Source organism: Rhinoderma darwinii, chromosome 5 (assembly GCF_050947455.1).
Source record: "Rhinoderma darwinii isolate aRhiDar2 chromosome 5, aRhiDar2.hap1, whole genome shotgun sequence".
Lineage (NCBI taxonomy): Eukaryota > Metazoa > Chordata > Amphibia > Anura > Rhinodermatidae > Rhinoderma > Rhinoderma darwinii.
Window position 1 is genome coordinate 89,226,498 of NC_134691.1, and position 24,176 is coordinate 89,250,673.

At 44.6% G+C, this 24,176-nt stretch overlaps 1 protein-coding gene across 4 annotated transcripts in view; it reads left to right on the top strand.

Moving 5' to 3' along the window:
* ST18 (ST18 C2H2C-type zinc finger transcription factor) overlaps positions 1-24,176 on the top strand; it is a 277,907-nt gene that overhangs the window by 150,296 nt on the left and 103,435 nt on the right. For all 4 annotated transcript variants that reach the window (XM_075826255.1, XM_075826253.1, XM_075826256.1 and 1 more), the window contains exon 4: positions 3,859-4,049. In XM_075826255.1, the coding sequence (XP_075682370.1) occupies positions 3,859-4,049 (191 nt within the window). The remainder of the gene's footprint in view (positions 1-3,858; positions 4,050-24,176) is intronic.

Genomic DNA, 24,176 nt, shown 5'->3' on the forward strand with positions numbered 1-24,176 from the left:
ATTCTTTTAAACAAATAAAAATGCTGTCCTAAAATGTGTATATTCCATGCTATAAGGATAACATCAGATTAGTTAAAGAGGCTCTGTCACCAGATTTTGCAGCCCCTATCTGCTATTGCAGCAGATAGGCGCTGCAATGTAGATTACAGTAAAGTTTTTATTTTTTAAAAACGAGCATTTTTGGCCAAGTTATGACCATTTTCGTATTTATGCAAATGAGGCTTGTAAAAGTACAACTGGGCGTGTTGAAAAGTAAAAGTACAACTGGGCGTGTATTATGTGCGTACATCGGGGCGTGTTTACTTCTTTTACTAGCTGGGCGTTCTGATGAGAAGTATCATCCACTTCTCTTCAGAACGCCCAGCTTCTGGCAGTGCAGATCTGTGACGTCACTCACAGGTCCTGCATCGTGTCGGCACCAGAAGCTACAGTTGATTCTGCAGCAGCATCAGCATTTGCAGGTAAGTAGCTACATCGACTTACCTGCAAACGCCGATGCTGCTGCAGAATCATCTGTAGCCTCTGGTGCCGATGTGTCCTCGCTCGTCTGACACGATGCAGGACCTGTGAGTGACGACACAGCGTGATCTCTGGAGAACACGGCTGTGTCTGCACTGCCAGAAGCTGGGCGTTGTGAAGAGAAGTGGATGATACTTCTATAAACAACGCCCAGCTAGTAAAAGTAGTAAACACGCCCAGATGTAACACACATAATACACGCCCAGTTGTACTTTTACTTTTCAACACGCCCAGTTGTACTTTTGCAAGCCTCATTTGCATAAATACGAAAATGGTCATAACTTGGCCAAAAATGCTTGTTTTTTAAAAATAAAAACGTTACTGTAATCTACATTGCAGCGCCTATCTGCTGCAATAGCAGATAGGGGTTGCAAAATCTGGTGACAGAGCCTCTTTACCATGGTGGCTTAGCTGATTTTCCCCTAAGAGATATAATGGTCAAATGTAACCAGGTAAATACAGAGTTGAAATATGTCAACATTATATGAACACATTATGGGGAAACTGTGAGCACACGTTATAGTGTTTTGTTCCGTCATCTATGGGACTTGACAGGATCCAGATTGACAATGTCATTTTGGATTATATGGTGGATATAGCTACATAGTCACAAAGGGTAAAAAAAGACACATCTCCATCAGACTTTTTTAACCAATAAAAGGTTTCAGACAGTTTTATTTCCTCATAGGGAAGGTGGTAGTGTATTCCATAGCTAAACCAATCTTACCATTAGCAACCACTTTCTATGTTAATGATTGTATCCATTACCAACATGCATAGAGGATCGCCCCATATCCATTGAACAGTTGTTGGAATTAATAGTTCATACGCAAATTTTCTAGATTAACGCTGAATAAATTTAGGCATATTAATCAGTACACCTCTGAGGCGGCCTTTCATTGTAAAGGTATGTCCACACATAGCATAAATACTGAAAATTTTCCGCAATGTACACTACCGTTCAAAAGTTTAGGGTCACTTAGAAATTTCCTTATTTTTGAAAGAAAAGCACAGTTTTTTTCAATGAAGATAACATTAAATTAATCAGAAATACACTCTATACATTATTAATGTGGTAAATGACTATTCTAGCTGCAAACATCTGGTTTTTAATGCAATATCTACATAGGTGTATAGAGGCCCATTTCCAGCAACCATCACTCCAGTGTTCTAATGGTACATTGTGTTTGCTAACTGTGTTAGAAGGCTAATGGATGATTAGAAAACACTTGAAAACCCTTGTGCAATTATGTTAGCACCGCTGTAAACAGTTTTGCTGTTTAGAGGAGCTATAAAACTGACCTTCCTTTGAGCTAGTTGAGAATCTGGAGCATTACATTTGTGGGTTCGATTAAACTCTCAAAATGTCTAGAAAAAGAGAGCTTTCATGTGAAACTCGACAGTCTATTCTTGTTCTTAGAAATGAAGGCTATTCCATGCGAGAAATTGCCAAGAAACTGAAGATTTCCTACAACGATGTGTACTACTCCCTTCAGAGGACAGCACAAACAGGCTCTAACCAGAGTAGAAAGAGAAGTGGGAGGCCCCGCTGCACAACTGAGCAACAAGACAAGTACATTAGAGTCTCTCGTTTGAGAAATAGAGGCCTCACAGGTCCTCAACTGGCAGCTTCATTAAATAGTACCCGCAAAACGCATTGTCAACGTCTACAGTGAAGAGGCGACTCCGGGATGCTGGCCTTCAGGGCAGAGTGGCAAAGAAAAAGCCATATCTGAGACTGGCTAATAAAAGGAAAAGATTAATATGGGCAAAAGCACACAGACATTGGACAGAGGAAGATTGCAAAAAAGTGTTATGGACAGACGAATCGAAGTTTGAGGTGTTTGGATCACACAGAAGAACATTTGCGAGATGCAGAACAACTGAAAAGATGCTGGAAGAGTGCCTGACGCCACCTGTCAAGCATGGTGGAGGTAATGTGATGGTCTGGGGTTGCTTTGGTGCTGGTAAAGTGGGAGATTTGTACAAGGTAAAAGGAATTTTGAATAAGGAAGGCTATCACTCCATTTTGCAACGCCATGCCATACCCTGTGGACAGCGCTTGATTGGAGCCAATTTCATCCTACAACAGGACAATGACCCAAAGCACACCTCTAAATTATGCAAGAACTATTTAGGGAAGAAGCAGGCAGCTGGTATTCTATCTGTAATGGAGTGGCCAGCGCAGTCACCAGATCTCAACCCCATAGAGCTGTTGTAGGAGCAGCTTGACCGTATGGTACGCAAGAAGTGCCCATCAAGCCAATCCAACTTGTGGGAGGGGCTTCTGGAAGCATTGTGTGAAATTTCTCCCGATTACCTTAGCAAATTAACAGCTAGAATGCCAAAGGTCTGCAATGCTGTAATTGCTGAAAATGGAGCATTCTTTGACGAAAGCAAAGTTTGAAGGAGAAAATTATTATTTCAAATAAAAATCATTATTTCTAACCTTGTCAATGTCTTGACTATATTTTCTAGTAATTTTGCAACTCATTTGATAAATATAAGTGTGAGTTTTCATGGAAAACACAAAATTGTCTGGGTGACCCCAAACTTTTGAACGGTAGTGTATATACATAATCATAAAGGAGTTAAAGGGTAAGTACATGTTTGATTCATTCATAACTTGTACCTGTTATATATAATGCATATATTACATACAGTAGCCTTGTCTACATTCGGCACCTGATTTCTTCCTATTGGATTGACTCATTATTGATAACTATGAGTGGGCCCTCTCAACCCCATCATCCTGGTGGTGACAAATGTCCAACTAAACAGAATATGCAGGACAACGATAATAACTTTAACAAGATCATGCCACAATTAAAAAGTCCTAGCTTACATCTGATATAATTGTTGCATGTTCTGTGTACCATCAGAAGAGTAATTGATGTCAAATATAAACATTGACATTAAAATGGACTTTTACTTGATATGATCTTGGTCAAAAGGTTATTAACGTAGGTATGGTATGTGACATTTTTGCATTCAGTTGTCCCTGGCAAATTATGCATTGCAACAGGATAGAAATAAACACATCTATTCGTTCCAACACTGTGCATCCAAATTAGCAAAATAAAACATTTTCTTATGCTGTGTGTTCTTGGCTCAGCGTTGAAAATCATAGATTAACATGTTCTTATTTAGAATTGAATATTTGGTTAACAAACATGTCTTATTTGAAATGCAGCGTGTTAGAGGCAGAAGTAAATCTCTCGGCACACTAAATTCAAGTGTAAAATAAATACAAACTGTACATTACATGGAACTTTCTCATCTTGTAAATATTCAGAAACAGTTTGATATCAATGATATCTCTCAATTTCCCCTTTACAGCGCTTACAATTGTACTATGTCGAAAAAAAGGAAATTTCAAGAACAGGGATCTTCCACTCCAGTTAACAAAAGAAAATCACTATTAATGAAACCCCAGCACTATAATCCTAGCGAGGAACTTGAAGAAGACGGTGAGGAGAAATCTGAGCTGGTGAACTTTAAGTTCATGAAAAAACAATGTACTACTACAGGTATGTACACAAAAATATCTGTTCAGTGTCATGTTCAATACCTACATACAGTATATTTACCAATGTTTCAAGAATATGTTTATGATTTATGGTGTATGAAGAAGATTATCACCCCCATTTTTTCCATTCTTTATCACACCAGTAAATCCTTAACGTAAATAAGCCACAATAGACAATAAGAAACAATAAAAAAATAATATTGGAAGAACCTATTATGTATACACACCACATACATATCAACAGACACCCTTCGAGATTCCCATTGTTGTACCTCGAAAAAATGGCCAAACAGTCAATTGGAAAATACAATTTAGGAAAAGTACATAATATTATTTATGGCTCACTAACAAAGATTTACTGGTTACCTAAAACCTTTGCGGCTGGACCAGACAAGACAGCCATACAGAGCAAATCTTATCAAATTTCTTGGATCAGTTTCTACTTATGATGGTAACTTGCTTTTCAATTTAGGCATAACCATTGGGAAAGTGGGAGAAGCTGTAGACTTCCAGAAAACTTTTATAAACTTGCGAGCAGAAAATAAAATCTTTGACGGTTTGCAAGATAATATCAAATATACAATCATCTGGGGAGATAATATTTGAGAAACTAAAATTCATACATATGGTCAAATATTGTTCAACATAAAGGGGTCGAAATGGGGGGGGGGCTGACTGGACAACTGACCAAATCACATGCATTCAATGGCCAACAGCCATTCTGGATCAGAAGCAAACATCTCAGTCCGAAATGCCCCTCCTCAGCTGCCTTGCAGGTGTCAAATATATATTATTGGTGAATGAATTTAAACTGGATAAGATTATGTCTATAGTCTATCACAGTGGTTGGATAGTTGTGGCCCAATTCCACTCTATTTGTGCAGAGGATCATCATAGGGCCACAGAGATGGTGGAGAGCATGTATTTTTAAAGCCTGTATTTGCTACAAAAAAACAAATCCTTTACCAATCTAGCTATATATACATTACTAACTCCAGAGAAGATGTCAGCCACACAGCCTCAATAATGTGTGGGTGCAAGCCCACCCGGGTCATGACCCAAAACAAGTAGATCCAAAAATCAGGCAGCACTCCAAAGTCTAAGCAAAATAGTGTTGGTGCTTCATGGGACCAATAAAGCACCAACACTATTTTGCTTACACTTTGGAGTGCTGCCTGATTTTTGGATCTATATGTACATTACTAGCATTTTTTCTACTTCTCTGCATTCCATCTCCTAGTTTAAATACGTATCCTCTTAATTTGACATGACTGGCAGCCATCTTTCTCAACCACTTCTGACTGAATGGGCGAAGCTTTCATGTTCTCCTTTAGGCTCCTACTGTTAGGGATCTGCCAGGTACTACGTCTAGGTATACTCCTGGGATTAATCAATCCACACCTGAGGCCAGACCTGTTCGACTGACACCATCTCCCACCAACCAGGGTGGCAGGCTCAGGAGTGGGAGAGCCTATCGTGGCCTGGTCAGTCGGAGTTAGCTCCGCCCCCTGTCCTTTATTACCTGCCGTGTTCTCTTCCTCAGTGCTTGTAATTCTTCTGGATTCCTGGCCTCACTGCTGCTTGCTCCAGCCTGCTTCTGCCGTGCTTCTGCCTTGCTGCAGTTCCGCTTAACCTGCTTTGCTTTGCCCCTGGCTTGCTTCCTTCTCCGTGCTCACTTTGGTATACTCCACTTCATCCTGGTCCTGACTACTCATTCACCGCTCCGTTTCCTCGCGGCGTTCCGTGGCTACTGCCCCTTCCCTTGCGTGTTCCCTGTTTGTTCTCCCGTGTACTTAGACAGCGTAGGGACCGCCGCCCAGTTGTACCCCGTCGCCTAGGGCGGGTCGTTGCAAGTAGGCAGGGACAAGGCGGTGGGTAGATTAGGGCTCACTTTCCCTTCACCTCCTTCCTGCCATTACACCTACTTAAATTATTGCCTGTGACCATGAAGGTTAAGCCTGTTAGGAGACTAGACTATGTGGTTACCAAGATCGAAAGTGATGTCCTTTAATAGATACGGAAAAAAATACATAATTTGAAACAGAAGGGGGAATCACAAAAGAAAAAGACTTCAATCATGTTACATGGCATGATGTATCTGTTACAAGTCAAAGTTATGTTGTCACTGAAATAAGAACCAAAATCAGGAATGGGGAGAACAAGATGAACATGGTATTTATCTCCAGCCTTAGCCCAAAAAAGCCCGAAGTCATGGCCATTGAAATGCATGAGTCTGAGGCTATTCCAAGTACAAGTAATGGGGGAGGGGGCTTAATAGATGATAGGTGTTACAGAATTTTCTTATCAAAAAGCTGGTTCACTCCTGAGCATAATAATGGGTACACAAGAGACCAGATTCAGGGTCAGTTTATGATCCAAAGTTTATTGATTATATTGAGCATTTTATAAATTTTATAAATTTGAATAAGAAAAATAGGAAAAATATTACAATCCAATCACTCGATGCCAATGTGCATTAATTAAAGCATCACAACTTTTGCTATAACTACACTATTACAAGGGGCAACCTCTTTATATTTATTTTTCATCTTGTCCTTGGCTGTTGCTGACTCACCCCCACAGCCATTCTCCCCCTCATGTCTCTTATCCCATTGCTGCTGGAAGACTATGCATCTCAGCAAGGCTAAATGATATACAATGGAATTTACTATGTAACGATAAACAATCTGCTCCTTGGATTTGTTTTAAACTTTTCAATAATGATGAAATAATTTTATTTTAAAGCATGAATCTTTTCAGACAACCTTCTGCACTAAACTTCAGTATACGACTATATAGCATTACACTATACAAGCACAATTTGTACAAAAATTTGTACTGAAGTTTGAAGAATGAAAAAAAAAATCAAAACATGAATAAAAATTTATAATCAACGAAAACATTGTATAACTTTGAGTTGTTCTATTTCAAATAGTTAGTGTCCCCTTAACCCCTTAAGGACGCAGCCTAGTTTGGGCCTTAAGGCTCAGAGCCCATTTTTCAAATCTGACATATTTCACTTTATGTGGTAATAACGTCGGAATGCTTAAACCTATCCAAGCGATTCTGAGATTGTTTTCTCGTGACACTTTGGGCTTCATGTTCGTGGTAAAATTTGGTCGATATATTCAGTGTTTATTGGTGAAAAATTGCAAAATTTAGAGAAAATTTTGAAAAAATTGCATTTTTCAGAATTTAAATGCATCTGCTTGTAAAACAGACGGTTATACCACCCAAAATAGTTACTAGTTCACATTTCCCATATGTCTACTTTAGATTGGCATCGTTTTTTTAACATTCTTTTATTTTTCTTGGACGTTACAAGGCTTAGAACATAAACAGCAATTTCTCATATTTTTAAGAAAATTTCAAAAGCCTTTTTTTTAAGGTACCTCTTGAGTTCTGAAGTGGCTTTGAGGGGCCTATGTATTAGAAACCCCCATAAAACACCCCATTTTAAAAACTAGACCCCTCAAAGTATTCAAAACAGCATTTAGAAAGTTTTTTAACCCTTCAGGCATTTCACAGGAATTAAAGCAATGTGGAGGTGAAATTTGCAAATTTCATTTTTCTTGCTGAATTTCAATATTATTCCATTTTTTTCTGTAACACAGAAGATTTTACCAGAGAAATACTACTAAATATGTATTGTCCAGATTCTGCAGTTTTTAGAAATGTCCCACATGTGGCTCTAGTGCGCTCGTGGAATAAAACACAAGCCTCAGAAACAAAGGAGCACCTAGTGCATTTTGAGGCCTCTTTTTTATTAGAATATATTTTAGGCAGCATGCCAGGTTTGAAGAGGTGTTGAGGTATGAAAGCAATGGAAACCCACCAGAAGTGACCCCATTTTGGAAACTAGACCCCTCAAGGAATTCATTTATGGTTGTTGTTATCATTTTGACCACACCGTTTTTTCACAGCACCTATTTGAATTGGGCTGTGAAATTAAAAAAATGATATTTTTTCCATTAAGATGTAATTTTTGTTCAAAATTTCTTATTTTCACAAGGAATAAAACACCCCATTTTGTTGCCCAATTTGTCCTTAGTGCGGCAATACCCCATTTGTGGTGATAAACTGCCGTTTGGGCCCATGGGAGGACTCAGAAGGAAAGGAGCGCTATGTGTTTGTTGGAGTCCAGATTTTGCTGGATTGGTTTTCGGGTTCCATGTCGCATTTGCAGAGCCCCAGAGGTATGAAAGCAATGGAAACCCACCAGAAGTGACCCCATTTTGGAAACTAGACCCCTCAAGGAATTCATTTATGGTTGTTGTTATCATTTTGACCACACCGTTTTTTCACAGCACCTATTTGAATTGGGCTGTGAATTAAAAAAATGATATTTTTTTCCATTAAGATGTAATTTTTGTTCAAAATTTCTTATTTTCACAAGGAATAAAACACCCCATTTTGTTGCCCAATTTGTCCTGAGTGCGGCAATACCCCATTTGTGGTGATAAACTGATGTTTGGGCCCATGGCAGGACTCAGAAGGAAAGGACCACCATTTGGCCTACTGGAGCTTTTCTTGTGCTAAGTCATGTATGCAGAAGCCCCTGAGGTACCAGTACAGTTAAAACCCCCGAGAAGTGACCCCATTTTAAAAACTACACCCCTTAAGACATTCATCTAGTGGTGTAGTGAGCATTTTGACCCCACAGTTATTGTGTAAAAGGTAATGCGCAGCAGATGGTGCAAAGTGAGATTTGCAATTTCCTATGCATATATGCCATTTCAGTGTCTGATATATTGTGCCCAGCATGTGCCACTGGAGACATACACCCCATAAATTGTAATGTGGGTTCTCCCGGGTACGGCAATACCCTACATGTGGCTGTTATTAGCTGCCTGGGCACACGACAGGGCTCAGAAGGGAAGGACCACCATTTAGCCTACTGGAGCTTTTCTGGTGCTAAGTCATGTAGGCAGAACCCCTGAGGTACCAGTACAGTTGAAACCCCCGAGAAGTGACCCCATTTTAAAAACTACACCCCTTAAGACATTCATCTAGTGGTGTAGTGAGCATTTTGACCCCACAGTTATTGTGTAAAAGGTAATGCGCAGCAGATGGTGCAAAGTGAGATTTGCAATTTCCTATGCATATATGCCATTTCAGTGTCTGATATATTGTGCCCAGCATGTGCCACTGGAGACATACACCCCATAAATTGTAATGTGGGTTCTCCCGGGTACGGCAATACCCTACATGTGGCTGTTATTAGCTGCCTGGGCACACGACAGGGCTCAGAAGGGAAGGACCACCATTTAGCCTACTGGAGCTTTTCTGGTGCTAAGTCATGTAGGCAGAACCCCTGAGGTACCAGTACAGTTGAAACCCCCGAGAAGTGACCCCATTTTAAAAACTACACCCCTTAAGACATTCATCTAGTGGTGTAGTGAGCATTTTGACCCCACAGTTATTGTGTAAAAGGTAATGCGCAGCAGATGGTGCAAAGTGAGATTTGCAATTTCCTATGCATATATGCCATTTCAGTGTCTGATATATTGTGCCCAGCATGTGCCACTGGAGATATACACCCCATAAATTGTAATGTGGGTTCTCCCGGGTACGGCAATACCCTACATGTGGCTGTTATTAGCTGCCTGGGCACACGACAGGGCTCAGAAGGGAAGGACCACCATTTAGCCTACTGGAGCTTTTCTGGTGCTAAGTCATGTAGGCAGAACCCCTGAGGTACCAGTACAGTTGAAACCCCCGAGAAGTGACCCCATTTTAAAAACTACACCCCTTAAGACATTCATCTAGTGGTGTAGTGAGCATTTTGACCCCACAGTTATTGTGTAAAAGGTAATGCGCAGCAGATGGTGCAAAGTGAGATTTGCAATTTCCTATGCATATATGCCATTTCAGTGTCTGATATATTGTGCCCAGCATGTGCCACTGGAGACATACACCCCATAAATTGTAATGTGGGTTCTCCCGGGTACGGCAATACCCTACATGTGGCTGTTATTAGCTGCCTGGGCACACGACAGGGCTCAGAAGGGAAGGACCACCATTTAGCCTACTGGAGCTTTTCTGGTGCTAAGTCATGTAGGCAGAACCCCTGAGGTACCAGTACAGTTGAAACCCCCGAGAAGTGACCCCATTTTAAAAACTACACCCCTTAAGACATTCATCTAGTGGTGTAGTGAGCATTTTGACCCCACAGTTATTGTGTAAAAGGTAATGCGCAGCAGATGGTGCAAAGTGAGATTTGCAATTTCCTATGCATATATGCCATTTCAGTGTCTGATATATTGTGCCCAGCATGTGCCACTGGAGACATACACCCCATAAATTGTAATGTGGGTTCTCCCGGGTACGGCAATACCCTACATGTGGCTGTTATTAGCTGCCTGGGCACACGACAGGGCTCAGAAGGGAAGGACCACCATTTAGCCTACTGGAGCTTTTCTGGTGCTAAGTCATGTAGGCAGAACCCCTGAGGTACCAGTACAGTTGAAACCCCCGAGAAGTGACCCCATTTTAAAAACTACACCCCTTAAGACATTCATCTAGTGGTGTAGTGAGCATTTTGACCCCACAGTTATTGTGTAAAAGGTAATGCGCAGCAGATGGTGCAAAGTGAGATTTGCAATTTCCTATGCATATATGCCATTTCAGTGTCTGATATATTGTGCCCAGCATGTGCCACTGGAGACATACACCCCATAAATTGTAATGTGGGCTCTCCCGGGTACGGCAATACCCTACATGTGGCTGTTATTAGCTGCCTGGGCACACGACAGGGCTCAGAAGGGAAGGACCACCATTTAGCCTACTGGAGCTTTTCTGGTGCTAAGTCATGTAGGCAGAACCCCTGAGGTACCAGTACAGTTGAAACCCCCGAGAAGTGAACCCATTTTAAAAACTACACCCCTTAAGACATTCATCTAGAGTGTAGTGAGCATTTTGACCCAACAGTTATTGTGTAAAAGGTAATGCGCAGTAGATGGTGCAAAGTGAGATTTGCAATTTCCTATACATATATGCCATTTCAGTGTCCGATATATTGTGCCCAGCATGTGCCACCGGAGACATACACCCCATAAATTGTAATGTGGGTTCTCCCGGGTACGGCAATACCCTACATGTGGCTGTTATTTGCTGCTTGGGCACATGGCAGGGCTCAAAAGGGAAAGATGAGGGGGATAAGCTGTGCGGAGTGCATCAGGGTAAATTAAAAATCAAGGGATGTATGGTAAATTTTAAAACAATCTTTCATACAGAGCCCTGGTTTTTTGGGACACGTGTCGCATTGGTATGTTGTGTCCTTCCTTATCCCCCTCTTATAGCACACTTTGCACCTCTTTTGACTTTTTCCCTTCTTGCCAGTTTGGGGAACTTCTCCTGGAAAGTGTTGCCCTGGTACGATGCGTGTGGCCTCGCTTCCAGAAGTACTGGGTGCCCCTCCTTCCTGGTCGCCAAAAATTAGGTTCTTTATAACCACCTCTTGAAATTCCAGGAAAGTTCCCCTCTGGCCTGCACATCGACGTAGCACGTACGCATTGTACAATGCCATCTGTATGATGTGCACGGCCAGCTTCTTATACCACACCCTCGATTTCCGCGTAGCGCTGTAGGGCTTCAGGACTTGATCTGACAAGTCCACCCCTCCCATGTACCTATTGTAGTCCAGGATGCAATCTGGTTTGGGGGTCTCTGTACTGGTACCTCGTACAGGTACATGGGTACTGGTGTGGCCATGTATTGTTGTCAATACAAGGACATCTCTCTTGTCCTTGTACTTGACACACAATATGTTGCTACTAGAATGTGCCCTGTTCTCACCCCTTCTGAGTGTTTGCCCAAGCAGTGTTTTAGGGAGGCCTCTAAGATTTTTTCTAGCAGTGCCGCATGCCGCAGTCCTTCTGGAAGCGAGGCACTTGAAGAGCGGGACGCTGGTATAAAAATTATCCAGGTAGAGGTGGTAACCCTGGTCCAGCAGTGGGTGCACCAAATCCCACACAATTTTTGCGTTAATTCCCAGTAGGGGGGGGCATTCTGGGGGCTGAATACTGCTGTCCTTCCCTTCATATATCCTGAATTTATATGTATACCCTGATGCACTCTCGCACAGCTTATACAACTTCACGCCATACCTTGCCCTCTTACTTGGCAGGTATTGGCGGAATTGAAGCCTCCCTTTAAAATGTACCAGGGACTCATCAATGGAAATACACTTCTCGGGGGTGTATGCTTGGGCAAACCGGGCACTGAAATGGTCTAATAGGGGTCTCAGTTTATATAAACGGTCAAAACTGGGGTCATCTCGGGGTGGGCACTGCTCATTATCGGCATAATGTAGGAAGCGAAGTATTGCCTCATAACGCATCCTGGACATGGCCATACGGTACATCGGGGTGTGGTATAGGATGTCCGTGCTCCAGTAGGTCCTAATGGATGGCTTTTTTAGAAGCCCCATGTTCAAGAGCAGTCCCCAGAACTTGCCCAACTCTGCTGCGTTTACAGGAGTCCACCTCTGGGATTGGGCATAAAATGAGTTGGGGTTCTTGGTGATATACTGTTGGGCATATAAATTAGTCTGGGTGACCATTAGCTCTATAAAGTTATCAGTGAAGAAGAACTTGAAAAAGTCCATCTCACTGAACCCTGCCGTGTTAAATTTGATGCCTGGGCTGCCCGTGTACTCAGGGATTTGGGGTTCATAATGGTCTGGTGTGGGCGTCCAAATGGGGTCACTTCGCTCAGGGGTATCACTTGTTGTGGGGTCACTTCTCTCAGGGATTTCTACTATGGTGGTGGTCCTGGGGCGTCTCCTAGGGGGTCCCTCCTCTTCATCGCTGGATGAGGAGGTAGACAAATAAAATAGTGTATCGCCATCCGACGAGTCTGTGTCGGAGGCCAGAAATGCATACGCCTCTTCAGCAGTAAATGTCCGTTGGGACATGCTTGTTGTGCGAAGACAAAATTTATATACTGCAAAAAAATAAATCCCTAACTGGGAGCAATAGGATAGCACAACTAGCACAAATGTGTGTTTTGTTTTTAGAGAGCAAGTGGACTTCCCTGACACTAAAGCTAACTAGGGCGAGGGTTCCTAACACTAAACCTAACTAAATTTTATGTGGACTTCCCTAACGCTAAACCTAACTACGGCGACGATTCCCTGACACTAAACCTATCTAGATTATTTCAAGCTTCCCTGACACTAAACCTAACTACGGTGACGGGTGCCTGACACTAAACCTATCTAATTATTCCGAGCTTCCCTGACGCTAAACCTAACTACGGTGATGGATCCCTAACGCTAAGCCTATCTACGGTGACCGATTCCTGACGCTAAATTCCCTGACACTATACCTAACTACGCTTTTTGACGGTTCCCTGACACTAACTAACCCTAATACTAAACTAACCAGTTAAATTTTCAAAATTGGCTAAACTAACTATTTTTTTTTGTTTCTTTTTTTTCTTTTTATATTTTTTTTTTTTTTTATGTTTTATATAGAAAAAAATGAAAAAAAAATCCCCAGGGACCAAGAAATGTGGTCCTGAAGACTGAAAAGTGGTCAGTGATAGGAGATCACTGACCAAAAAACGTGGGTAGAACTCAAAGAGGAAGGGAACAGGAGTGGGTAGTGGATGGGGTGGTGGGAAGCAAAAAAAACGTTGTTTTAGAAACTTTTTTTCACTTTTTTTCACTTCTTTTCTCTCTGACTCTCTGCTCACAACCGATCTCAACGCCTCGCTAACTCCAACAGGGCGTTCAGGGCGGTTGCAGCAGGATGTGAGGTCAGAGAGAGGAAGTGACGAGAATGATCGCTGCTATTGGCTAGTTACTCACTGACTAGCCAATAGCGGCGATCGGCGAGGCGGGACCATAGTAAATGGTCCCGGCCCATTATGCTGTGATAGCATGCTGTCAGAAACAGCAGCTATCACAGCTCAGGAACGCCGGGCTCGAGCACTGCTGTGCTGAATGAGACCGATCGCTGCTATTGGCTAGTTACTCACTGACTAGCCAATAGCGGCGATCGGCGAGGCGGGACCATAGTAAATGGTCCCGTCCCATTATGCCGTGATAGCCTGCTGTCAGAAACAGCAGCTATCACAGCGCATGAACGCGCCGGGCGCGCGCACCGCTGTTCTAACTGCAAGACGTACTATTACGGCATGGAGCGCGAACGATAGAGCTGCCATGATGTAATAGTACGTCAAGGAGCGGGAAGGGGCTAATACTAAACTAACCAGTTAAATTTTCAAAATTGGCTAAACTAACTATTTTTTTTTGTTTCTTTTTTTTCTTTTTATATTTTTTTTTTTGTTTTATGTTTTATATAGAAAAAAATGAAAAAAAAATCCCCAGGGACCAAGAAATGTGGTCCTGAAGACTGAAAAGTGGTCAGTGATAGGAGATCACTGACCAAAAAACGTGGGTAGAACTCAAAGAGGAAGGGAACAGGAGTGGGTAGTGGATGGGGTGGTGGGAAGCAAAAAAAACGTTGTTTTAGAAACTTTTTTTCACTTTTTTTCACTTCTTTTCTCTCTGACTCTCTGCTCACAACCGATCTCAACGCCTCGCTAACTCCAACAGGGCGTTCAGGGCGGTTGCAGCAGGATGTGAGGTCAGAGAGAGGAAGTGACGAGAATGATCGCTGCTATTGGCTAGTTACTCACTGACTAGCCAATAGCGGCGATCGGCGAGGCGGGACCATAGTAAATGGTCCCGGCCCATTATGCTGTGATAGCATGCTGTCAGAAACAGCAGCTATCACAGCTCAGGAACGCCGGGCTCGAGCACTGCTGTGCTGAATGAGACCGATCGCTGCTATTGGCTAGTTACTCACTGACTAGCCAATAGCGGCGATCGGCGAGGCGGGACCATAGTAAATGGTCCCGTCCCATTATGCCGTGATAGCCTGCTGTCAGAAACAGCAGCTATCACAGCGCATGAACGCGCCGGGCGCGCGCACCGCTGTTCTAACTGCAAGACGTACTATTACGGCATGGAGCGCGAACGATAGAGCTGCCATGACGTAATAGTACGTCAAGGAGCGGGAAGGGGTTAAGGACCAAGGCCATTTTCATGTTGGAGACTACAAGAATTTTTATGTTTTTGCCAAGCTGTATTCCACAAGCTATAATTTTAGAACTACGTCACTGTTTCGGTCCTTATTTTTTGCAAGCTAAGTTGAAGATTTTGTAGGCATCGTTTTAGGGTACATATAAATTGGCATTTAATATATATAATATTTTTTAAAAAGTCGGCATGCATAAAAAAGAACAATTCTCCCATAGTTTTATTTATATTTTTATATTTACCTTAAATGATACCATTACTTTAATGCATAGGCTTTTACATGTATAGTGATATGTATATGGTTTGTTTATTTTGTTGACTTTTATTCAATAAAAATTAATTACTAAAAAAATTTATATTGTCTTTTTCGTCATATCTACTATGTATATATATATATATATATATATATATATATATATATATATATATATATATATCCACGCAATCTTAATTTTTTTTTACTTTATTCACATTTATTAATATTAGTCCCATTAGGGGACTTTATCTTCTATACATTTATTTTACCTACAATGTAATGTCATACAGTTGTACTACATAACATTGCTGCCTGTTCATACACAACAAACAGGCAGCCTGTTAGAGTATACCCAGGTATGTTAAAGCAGGCATTAGAACTAGGCAGACATAGAGTCCTTTGTAAGGCCCCTGTCTGTCCACATACGACTGCTGGCCCCCACCGTTTAAAAGCAATGCGATCATCACCATCAGTGATCTGAAGAGGTTAAGCGACAATGAATAGACTTATCTCTGATCCAGGCAGAGTCCGTGGCAGAGAGGCTGTCAATCACAGGCACTCTCCCGCAGCTGGGCTAACGGGCACAGCCCGTGAGCCCGCTTTAACATATTGCTGTGTTCACCCTTACCAACCCTTAAAAATCAAAACATGAATGAAAATTTATAATCAACTAAAACATTGTATAACTTTGAGTTGTTCTATTTCAAATAGTTAGTGTTGAAACAAAGTTATAATTTTTTTGTTTTCTAAAAATACCTGTCTGCCTTTCATTTGTTTTGGTGACACATTGTCACGTAGGGTTCGTGGACCCACAGGGCCATACCGCCTTGGCGGTATGGCAGCTGGCCAACAGGGCGCATGTCAGAGTCTATAGTTTATATAGGGTACCTGTGGCAGCTCGGACAGTAGCAAGGCAGGCTTGGCAGGAACTAGGCAGCAGGTAGACAACAGGCTTGGAGAAGGAGGACAGGTGTGGTATACAGCACAGCATGGCTACAGCTAAGCACGGCACAAGATCAGGATACAGGTTACAGGATACAGGAACAGGAAATAATGGGAGCAGGAAACACTAGGGGACCATTTGCAAGACAGACTAGGAATACAACACCAAAGCTCAGGCGTGGGAGGATGGGGCTGGGACCTTCTTATAGCCCAGGGTGCTCTGGACCAATTAGCTCAATCACCAACATGCTTGCGCTCTGGCTTCTCAAGTCTGGACTGAGCTCGTGAGCGTACCATGGTGGTCACTGTAGAGCAGGACGGCCGTATGTGCAGACATCTCTTGAGAGAAGGGCGTCAACTGGATGGAAGGAGTTTGTGGTCAGTGACCACGGACGTTACAGTATCCCCCCTCTTACGCCCCTCTCCTCTTCGAACCAGAACGAGAGAGAACCTCTTAATGAGGGTAGGAGCGTTGAGATTCTCCTCTGGCTCGCAGGACCTCTCTTCTGGACCAAACCCCTTCCAATCTACTAAATAAAAGGTTCTTCCTCTTATTTTTTTAATGTCCAAGATCTCCTTAACTTTGAAGGTGTCTGAAGGGCCGCTGGAGCCAACCGCAAGGCTTGGAGTCTTGGTAAAGTGGTTCAGAACCACTGGCTTCAGAAGAGAAACATGGAAGGAGTTGGGGATCTTGAGGGTAGGAGGCAGCCGAAGCTTGTAGGCGACAGGGTTGATCTGCTGCAGGATCTCGAAGGGACCGAGGAACCTGGGAGCAAATTTGTACGACGGCACCCTCAGTCGAACATTTCTGGAGGACAGCCAGACCTTCGTGCCAGGAAGAAACTGAGGGGGTTCTCTTCTCCTTGTGTCCGCCCTCCGCTTCATGCGGTCGACCGCCAGCAGGATGGAGGATCGAGTCTGCTGCCAGATCTGCAGAAAGTCCCCAAAGGCCGTGTCAGCAGCTGGCACCTCGGACGTAACAGGGACCGGGAGAGGAATTTGTGAGTCCCGCCATAGACAATAAGGAACGGTGTCTTCTGTGTGGACTCGCTGGTATGATTGTTGTAAGAGAAGTCAGCCCACGGAAGCAACTGTACCCAGTCATCATGCTGTTTGGAGATGAAGTGGCATAGGTAGTTCTCCAAGATCTGATTGATCCTCTCGACCTGACCATTGGACTGAGGATGGTAGGCCGAGGTAAAGTCCAACTTTATACCTAGGAGTCCGCAGAGGGCTCTCCAGAACTTTGAGGTGAACTAAACCCCCCGATCAGACACAATATGCTGCGGCAAGCCGTGCAGGTGGAAGATGTGTTGGATGAACAGCTTGGCCAGCAGAGGAGCAGAAGGAAGACTGGTCAGAGGAGCGAAGTGGGCCATCTTAGAAAATCGATCCCCCACCACCCAGACAGTACTGCATCCAGCAGAGAGATGCAGGTCCGTAGTAAAGTCCATAGCTATATGCTGCCAGGGGGCATTGGGCACAGGCAATTGCTGGAGCAGACCAGCAGGTCTGGAGTGAGCGACCTTGTTGGCTGCACATACTGAACAGGACGAAACAAAGTCCATAATGTCCTTGGGCAGCGTGGGCCACCAGAAATGACGAGCAATCAGATCCCGAGTCTTACGGGTCCTCGCGTGACCTGCCAGTCTAGAGGAGTGTCCCCAGTGGAGGATTCTTTCACGGTCAGCCAGGCGCACAAAAGTCCTCCCTGGAGGAATGTCCCCAACTTGCAGGGTATTGACAGAGACAATGCAAGATGGATCAATGATGTTCTGTGGAATCTCCATGGTGTCTTCTGTCTCGAAAGATCTGGACAAGGCATTGGCCCTCCCATTCTTGTCGGCTGGGCGATAATGGAGCTCAAACTGGAACCTGGTAAAGAACAGTGACCACCTGGCCTGACGAGGATTCAGCCGTTGGGCCGTCTGAAGATAGGTAAGTTTCTTATGGTCCGTAAAAATCAGGATGGGATGAGCTGCGCCCTCTAGTAGATGTCTCCACACCTCCAGAGCCAATTTGATGGCCAGTAACTCCCGATCCCCAATCGAGTATTTGCGTTCTGCGGAAGAGAAGAGCTTAGAAAAATATCCACATACAATTGACTTGCCCTTGGAGCCTCTCTGGAACAGGAGTGCACCAGCACTGACAGAGGATGCGTCCACCTCCAACGAGAACTGTAGAGAGACTTCTGGATGATGGAGGATAGAGGCTGACGCGAAGGCACTCTTCAGGCTATTGAATGCGGACTCTGCCTCAGGGGTCCACACCTTGGTGCTCATGCCCTTCTTAGTGAGGTTAGAGATAGGAGAAGTCAATGAGAAGTTTGGAATAAACTGTCTGTAAAAATTGGCGAATCCCAGAAAACGCTGTATGGCCCTCAAGCATTGAGGGAGTGGCTATTCCAGAACAGACTTTACCTTTTCAGGATCCATCTCGAGACCTCGATTCGAGACGATATAGCCCAGGAAGGGTAGAGCATCTTTTTCAAACACGCACTTTTCCAACTTAGCGTACAGACTATTCTCCCTTAACCGCAGGAAAACTTGACGGACATGTCTCTGATGAATCACAGGATCTGTAGGAAAAATCAAGATATCATCAAGGTAGACTACTACACAGACATAGAGGAGGTCACGGAAAATGTCATTAACAAACTCCTGGAAGACCGCAGGAGCATTACACAGGCCGAAGGGCATTACTAGATATTCATAGTGTCCATCACGGTTGTTTAATGCAGTCTTCCATTCATCACCCTTGCGAATCCGGACTAGATTGTAAGCCCCACGCATGTCTAGTTTTGAAAAAATCTTGGCACCACATATACGCTCAAACAGTTCTGAGATCAGCGGCAACATATATTTGTTTTTCACAGTAATCTGGTTGAGACCTCGGTAGTCAATACAAGGACGAAGAGAACGATCCTTCTTTTTGACAAAGAAGAACCCGGCTCCTGCCGGGGAGGAAGACTTCCGTATGAAGCCCCTCTCCAAGTTCTCTTTCACATAGGCGGACATGGACATAGTCTCTGGCAAGGCGAGAGGATATACCCTACCACGGGGAAGGGATGCGCCAGGAGTCAGCTCGATAGGGCAGTCATACGTCCGGTGTGGAGGCAATGTCTCCACCTCCCTCTTGCTGAAGACGTCCGAAAATGCAGCATAGTGACCAGGCAATCCTGCCAATGACCGAGGCAGCGAAGGCTGAGCCGAACTAATCTGCACCAGGCATCGGCTTTGACACTCAGGGTCCCACTGGAGAACCCCTTCCGAATTCTAGTCCAGGACTGGGGCATGTAGTTGGAGCCAAAGCAGGCCCAGCAACACATGGTTAACGGCTTTGGATAGGACATAGAACGACAGGAGTTTGGAGTGAAGAGCTCCCACTTGGAGCCTCAGCGGCTTGCACAGCTATAACTGGATCTGGTAGAGGTAGTCCATTCACTGATGCAACTGTCAATGGCCTCTCCAGAGGGGTAGTGGGTAATTGAAGAAGATCCACCAGGTCCCTACGGATGAAATTAGCAGCGGAACCAGAGTCCAGATACGCAGAGACCTGATACGTTCTCTCGCCGGACACTATGGTCACTGGTATGGACATTTTAGACAGAAGTCCTTTCTTACCCAAGGTTGCCTCTCCTAGCAACCCTAGGCTTTGGGATTTTTGGGGACACAGGCGCACAAGATGGCCACCGAGGCCGCAATATAGACAGAGTCCCGAAGTGTGTCTGCGTTGTCTCTCCTGGGTGGATAGCTTACACTGCTCCATCATCACAGACCCCTTAGGAGGATCGACATCTGAGGACAGCAGGGGTTGCTGCAAAGTAGGAACCAGACTAGGAAGGCCTCCCTCCTGACGAACCTCTTGGAGGCGTTCTTGGATCTGCATATCAATCCGGGCGGACAGAAGGATGAGGTCAAAAACCTAAGAACGGAGTCAAAACCACGATATTATAGACAAAATAGTAAATTTTTATTATTACATAACAAAACAACAATAAATATAAGTGCTCACATATTAAAATCAAGGATAACTACCACAATGTGGAAAAAATGGGAGCCAGGCACCTGTATATGTTGGGCTAATGTAATAGCATATGCATAAGATAGATAGTACAAAAGTACATGAATAAGAGAGAAAGCAAATCACTAAACCTGGAAGACCATCCAAAAGTATGTGTTTGTGTAACAAGCTATACACGGTCCCAGGTCATGTTTGTGAGGTTGTAACTATTGGTGCCACTTGGCACCTACCTCACATAGATCAGTAATAAAGAAAAACATATGCAGCTTGATGTAAATAGCTTACCCATAATGTATAGCACTATTTGTCTGGCGTCACACCCGACGCGCATTTCGGTGAGGAAAGCCTTCGTCCAGGGGGGATGAGGTCATCCAGGGTAGATGGCAGGTCTCGAGCTGCAAGTTCGTCCTTAATTTTAGGAGACAGTCCATGCCAGAATGCAGCCACCAGGGCCTCATTGTTCCATAACAGTTCTCCCGCCAAGTGGATGGTGTACTCACTCACAGAGGTGTCTCCTTGGTGTAGGTTAATCAAGGAAGCCACTGCAGATGAGACCCGTCCAGGCTCCTCAAACACCTTGCGAAAAATCCGGAGGAAGCCCTGGAAGTCACGGGTCTCTGGTCTTTGTCTCTCCCAGATAGGGTTCGCCCATGCAAGAGCCTTGCCAGTGAGGAGAGAGATGATGAAAGCGACCCTTGCGCCGTCAGATGAAAATGTCCTAGTATACAGGCTGAAATGGATCTGGCACTGGTTCAAAAATCCACGACAGGTACCTGCGTCTCCATCATAGCGGTCCAGAAGTGGCAAAGAAAAACGCGGGTCGACACTGTCAGGAGGTGTAATCTGAGGATCAATACTGCCAGGAGGTGTAGTAGGAGGAATGGCAGCTCGTGGCTCCTGCTGACGTGCGAGAATGTTCAAAGCCTGGAGGAGTTGATCCTGTCGAGACCGGAGGTCTAGCATATCCGCCCGCATCTCTTTTGACGTCGTTATGGTCTTGGATCGACCAGCAGGGTCCATGGCCTGAGCTTACTGTCACGTAGGGTTCGTGGACCCACTGTGCCGTACCGCCTTGGTGGTATGGCAGCTGGCCAATAGGGCGCAGGTCAGAGTCTATAGTTTATATAGGGTACCTCTGGCAGCTTGGACAGTAGCAAGGCAGGCTTGGCAGGAACTAGGCAGCAGGAAGACGTCAGGTGTGGAGAAGCAGGACAAGCGTGGTATACAGCACAGCACGGCTACAGCTAAGCACGGCACTAGATCAGGATACAGGTTACAGGATACAGAAACAGGAAACAATGGGAGCAGGAAACACTAGGGGACCATTTGCAAGACAGACTAGGAATACAACAACAAAGCTCAGGCGTGGGAGGATGGGGCTGGGACCTTCTTCTAGCCAAGGGTGCTCTGGACCAATTAGCTCAATCACCAACATGCTTGCGCTCTGGCTTCTCAAGTCTGAACTGAGCTCATGAGCGCACCCTGGTGGTATGTGCAGACATCTCTTGAGAGAAGGGCGTCGACTGGATAGAAGGAGTTTGTGGTCAGCGACCACGGACGTTACACACATTGTACCATATTCCCATTTTCACTAACCAATAATGAGAGTAGTACTACTGATACATTTAAATTTCACAGGGAATAATAATGTCTACTGACAAGTAATATCACATTCATCTATAAGTGACTAGAGTTTTCTGTTTTCTCTTACAGAATAAAGAGAAAGTTATTTACATTCCATACCCAATTTAGCATTTGGGAAAAAATATAAATTAGCATCCAGGAAATCCATCCATGCTATTCTAACAGCTGTAGACTAAAAATGAACATTAGAACATAAAATGATTTAACATAACACATGCACAATAGACAAGTATATGTATACCAAAGGCATGTTATCTCTAACACAGCAAGCGACCCACTTTGCCCCATTGGTGCTAAAATCTGTCTCCCAAAACCCACAGACCCAGTTCCCAGCACTAATTCAAACTGTTGCCCACTCTTTTGACACCAATGGTCAGTAAGTCTTACCTTGTTGGGGCGTCCACTGTTTGGAACACCTCCACAATGAGATAACAAGCACAGAAGTAATAAAATCAAGTCTCAGGCTTAAACCTCCTCAAACCTTCTCCTGATTACTCAAAGTAAAAGTATTTATTAATTCCAAGAGTGAAAACAGCATAATGGATACAGAAGACGATGACACCATGCCAAGGCTGAGCAGTAGAAAGGTAAAGGATAAGTATTGGTACAAAAGGTTAACTTATACCGTGGCCACTTTGTCCCTGAGTCCTCCTTGCCCTAGTGCTTGCGGTTGGTATTTAGATTTTCTGATCCGAGTTATGGCACTATAAAATGTTAAAGAAATGCATTTATCAAACAGCTGGTTCACTCCTGACCACATAATATTGTGTAAGCATTTAATAGATTTGAATAAGCTAAGTAGGATAAATATTAGTAGCCAATAACTACAATGTTACTAATATCCAGGGCCGGCATCAGCACCCGGCGAACCCGGGCAAGTGTCGGGGCCCACTTCCCTTGTGGGGCCCACTCGGCCGCCGGGTGCTGACGCTGCCGTCGTCACATCATCACTGTCCATATATACAGTGATGTCAGGAGGAGAGAAGGAGTCCCAGGCAGAGCGCTAGAAGCGGCTCTGCTCCAGGACTCCATCTCTGCGGAAGCCCCTGACATCACTGTCCATATATGGACAGTTTTTGTTAGGGATCTGCCAGGTACTACGTCTAGGTATACTCCTGGGATTAATCAATCCACACCTGAGGCCAGACCTGTTCGACTGACACCATCTCCCACCAACCAGGGTGGCAGGCTCAGGAGTGGGAGAGCCTATCGCGGCCTGGTCAGTCGGAGTTAGCTCCGCCCCCTGTCCTTTATTACCTGCCGTGTTCTCTTCCTCAGTGCTTGTAATTCTTCTGGATTCCTGGCCTCACTGCTGCTTGCTCCAGCCTGCTTCTGCCGTGCTTCTGCCTTGCTGCAGTTCCGCTTAACCTGCTTGCTTTGCCCCTGGCTTGCTTCCTTCTCCGTGCTCACTTTGGTATACTCCACTTCATCCTGGTCCTGACTACTCATTCACCGCTCCGTTTCCTCGCGGCGTTCCGTGGCTACTGCCCCTTCCCGTGCGTGTTCCCTGTTTGTTCTCCTGTGCACTTAGACAGCGTAGGGACCGCCGCCCAGTTGTACCCCGTCGCCTAGGGCGGGTCGTTGCAAGTAGGCAGGGACAGGGCGGTGGGTAGATTAGGGCTCACTTTCCCTTCACCTCCTTCCTGCCATTACAGTTTTGTCTGGAGCAGAGCAGTGTCCCAGGCAGAGTGCTAGTAGCGCTCTGCCTGGGACTTTGGCTCTGGGGTTGCCCCTGACATCACTAGCCATATATGGACAGTGATGTCAGGCACTTCCACAGAGCCTGAGTACAGTAGCAGAGCCTTAACTGGTGCTCTGCCCGGGACTTCAGCTCTGCTCTGGACATCACTATCCATATATGGACAGTGATGTCCGGAGCAGAGCAGGAGTCCGAGGCAGAGTGCTAGTTGTGCTCTACCCAGTTGTATGACTCTGGGGTTGTCCCTGCCAACACTGTCCATATATGGACAGTGACTTCAGGGGCTTTTCCTGAAACTGAATCCCCAGCCAGAGCGTCGGCAATGCGCTGGCTAGGGTTTCCACTCCTAGAGGGAACACCAAAGGCGCTAACTACAGGGAGGGGGGCTATGTGGCACTACCAGGGAGGGTGGCTGTGGGGCACTACCAGGGAAGGTGGCTGTGTGGCACTACCAGGGAGGGGGGCTGTGTCGCACTACCAGGGAGGAGGGCTGTGTGGCACTACCAGGGAGGGG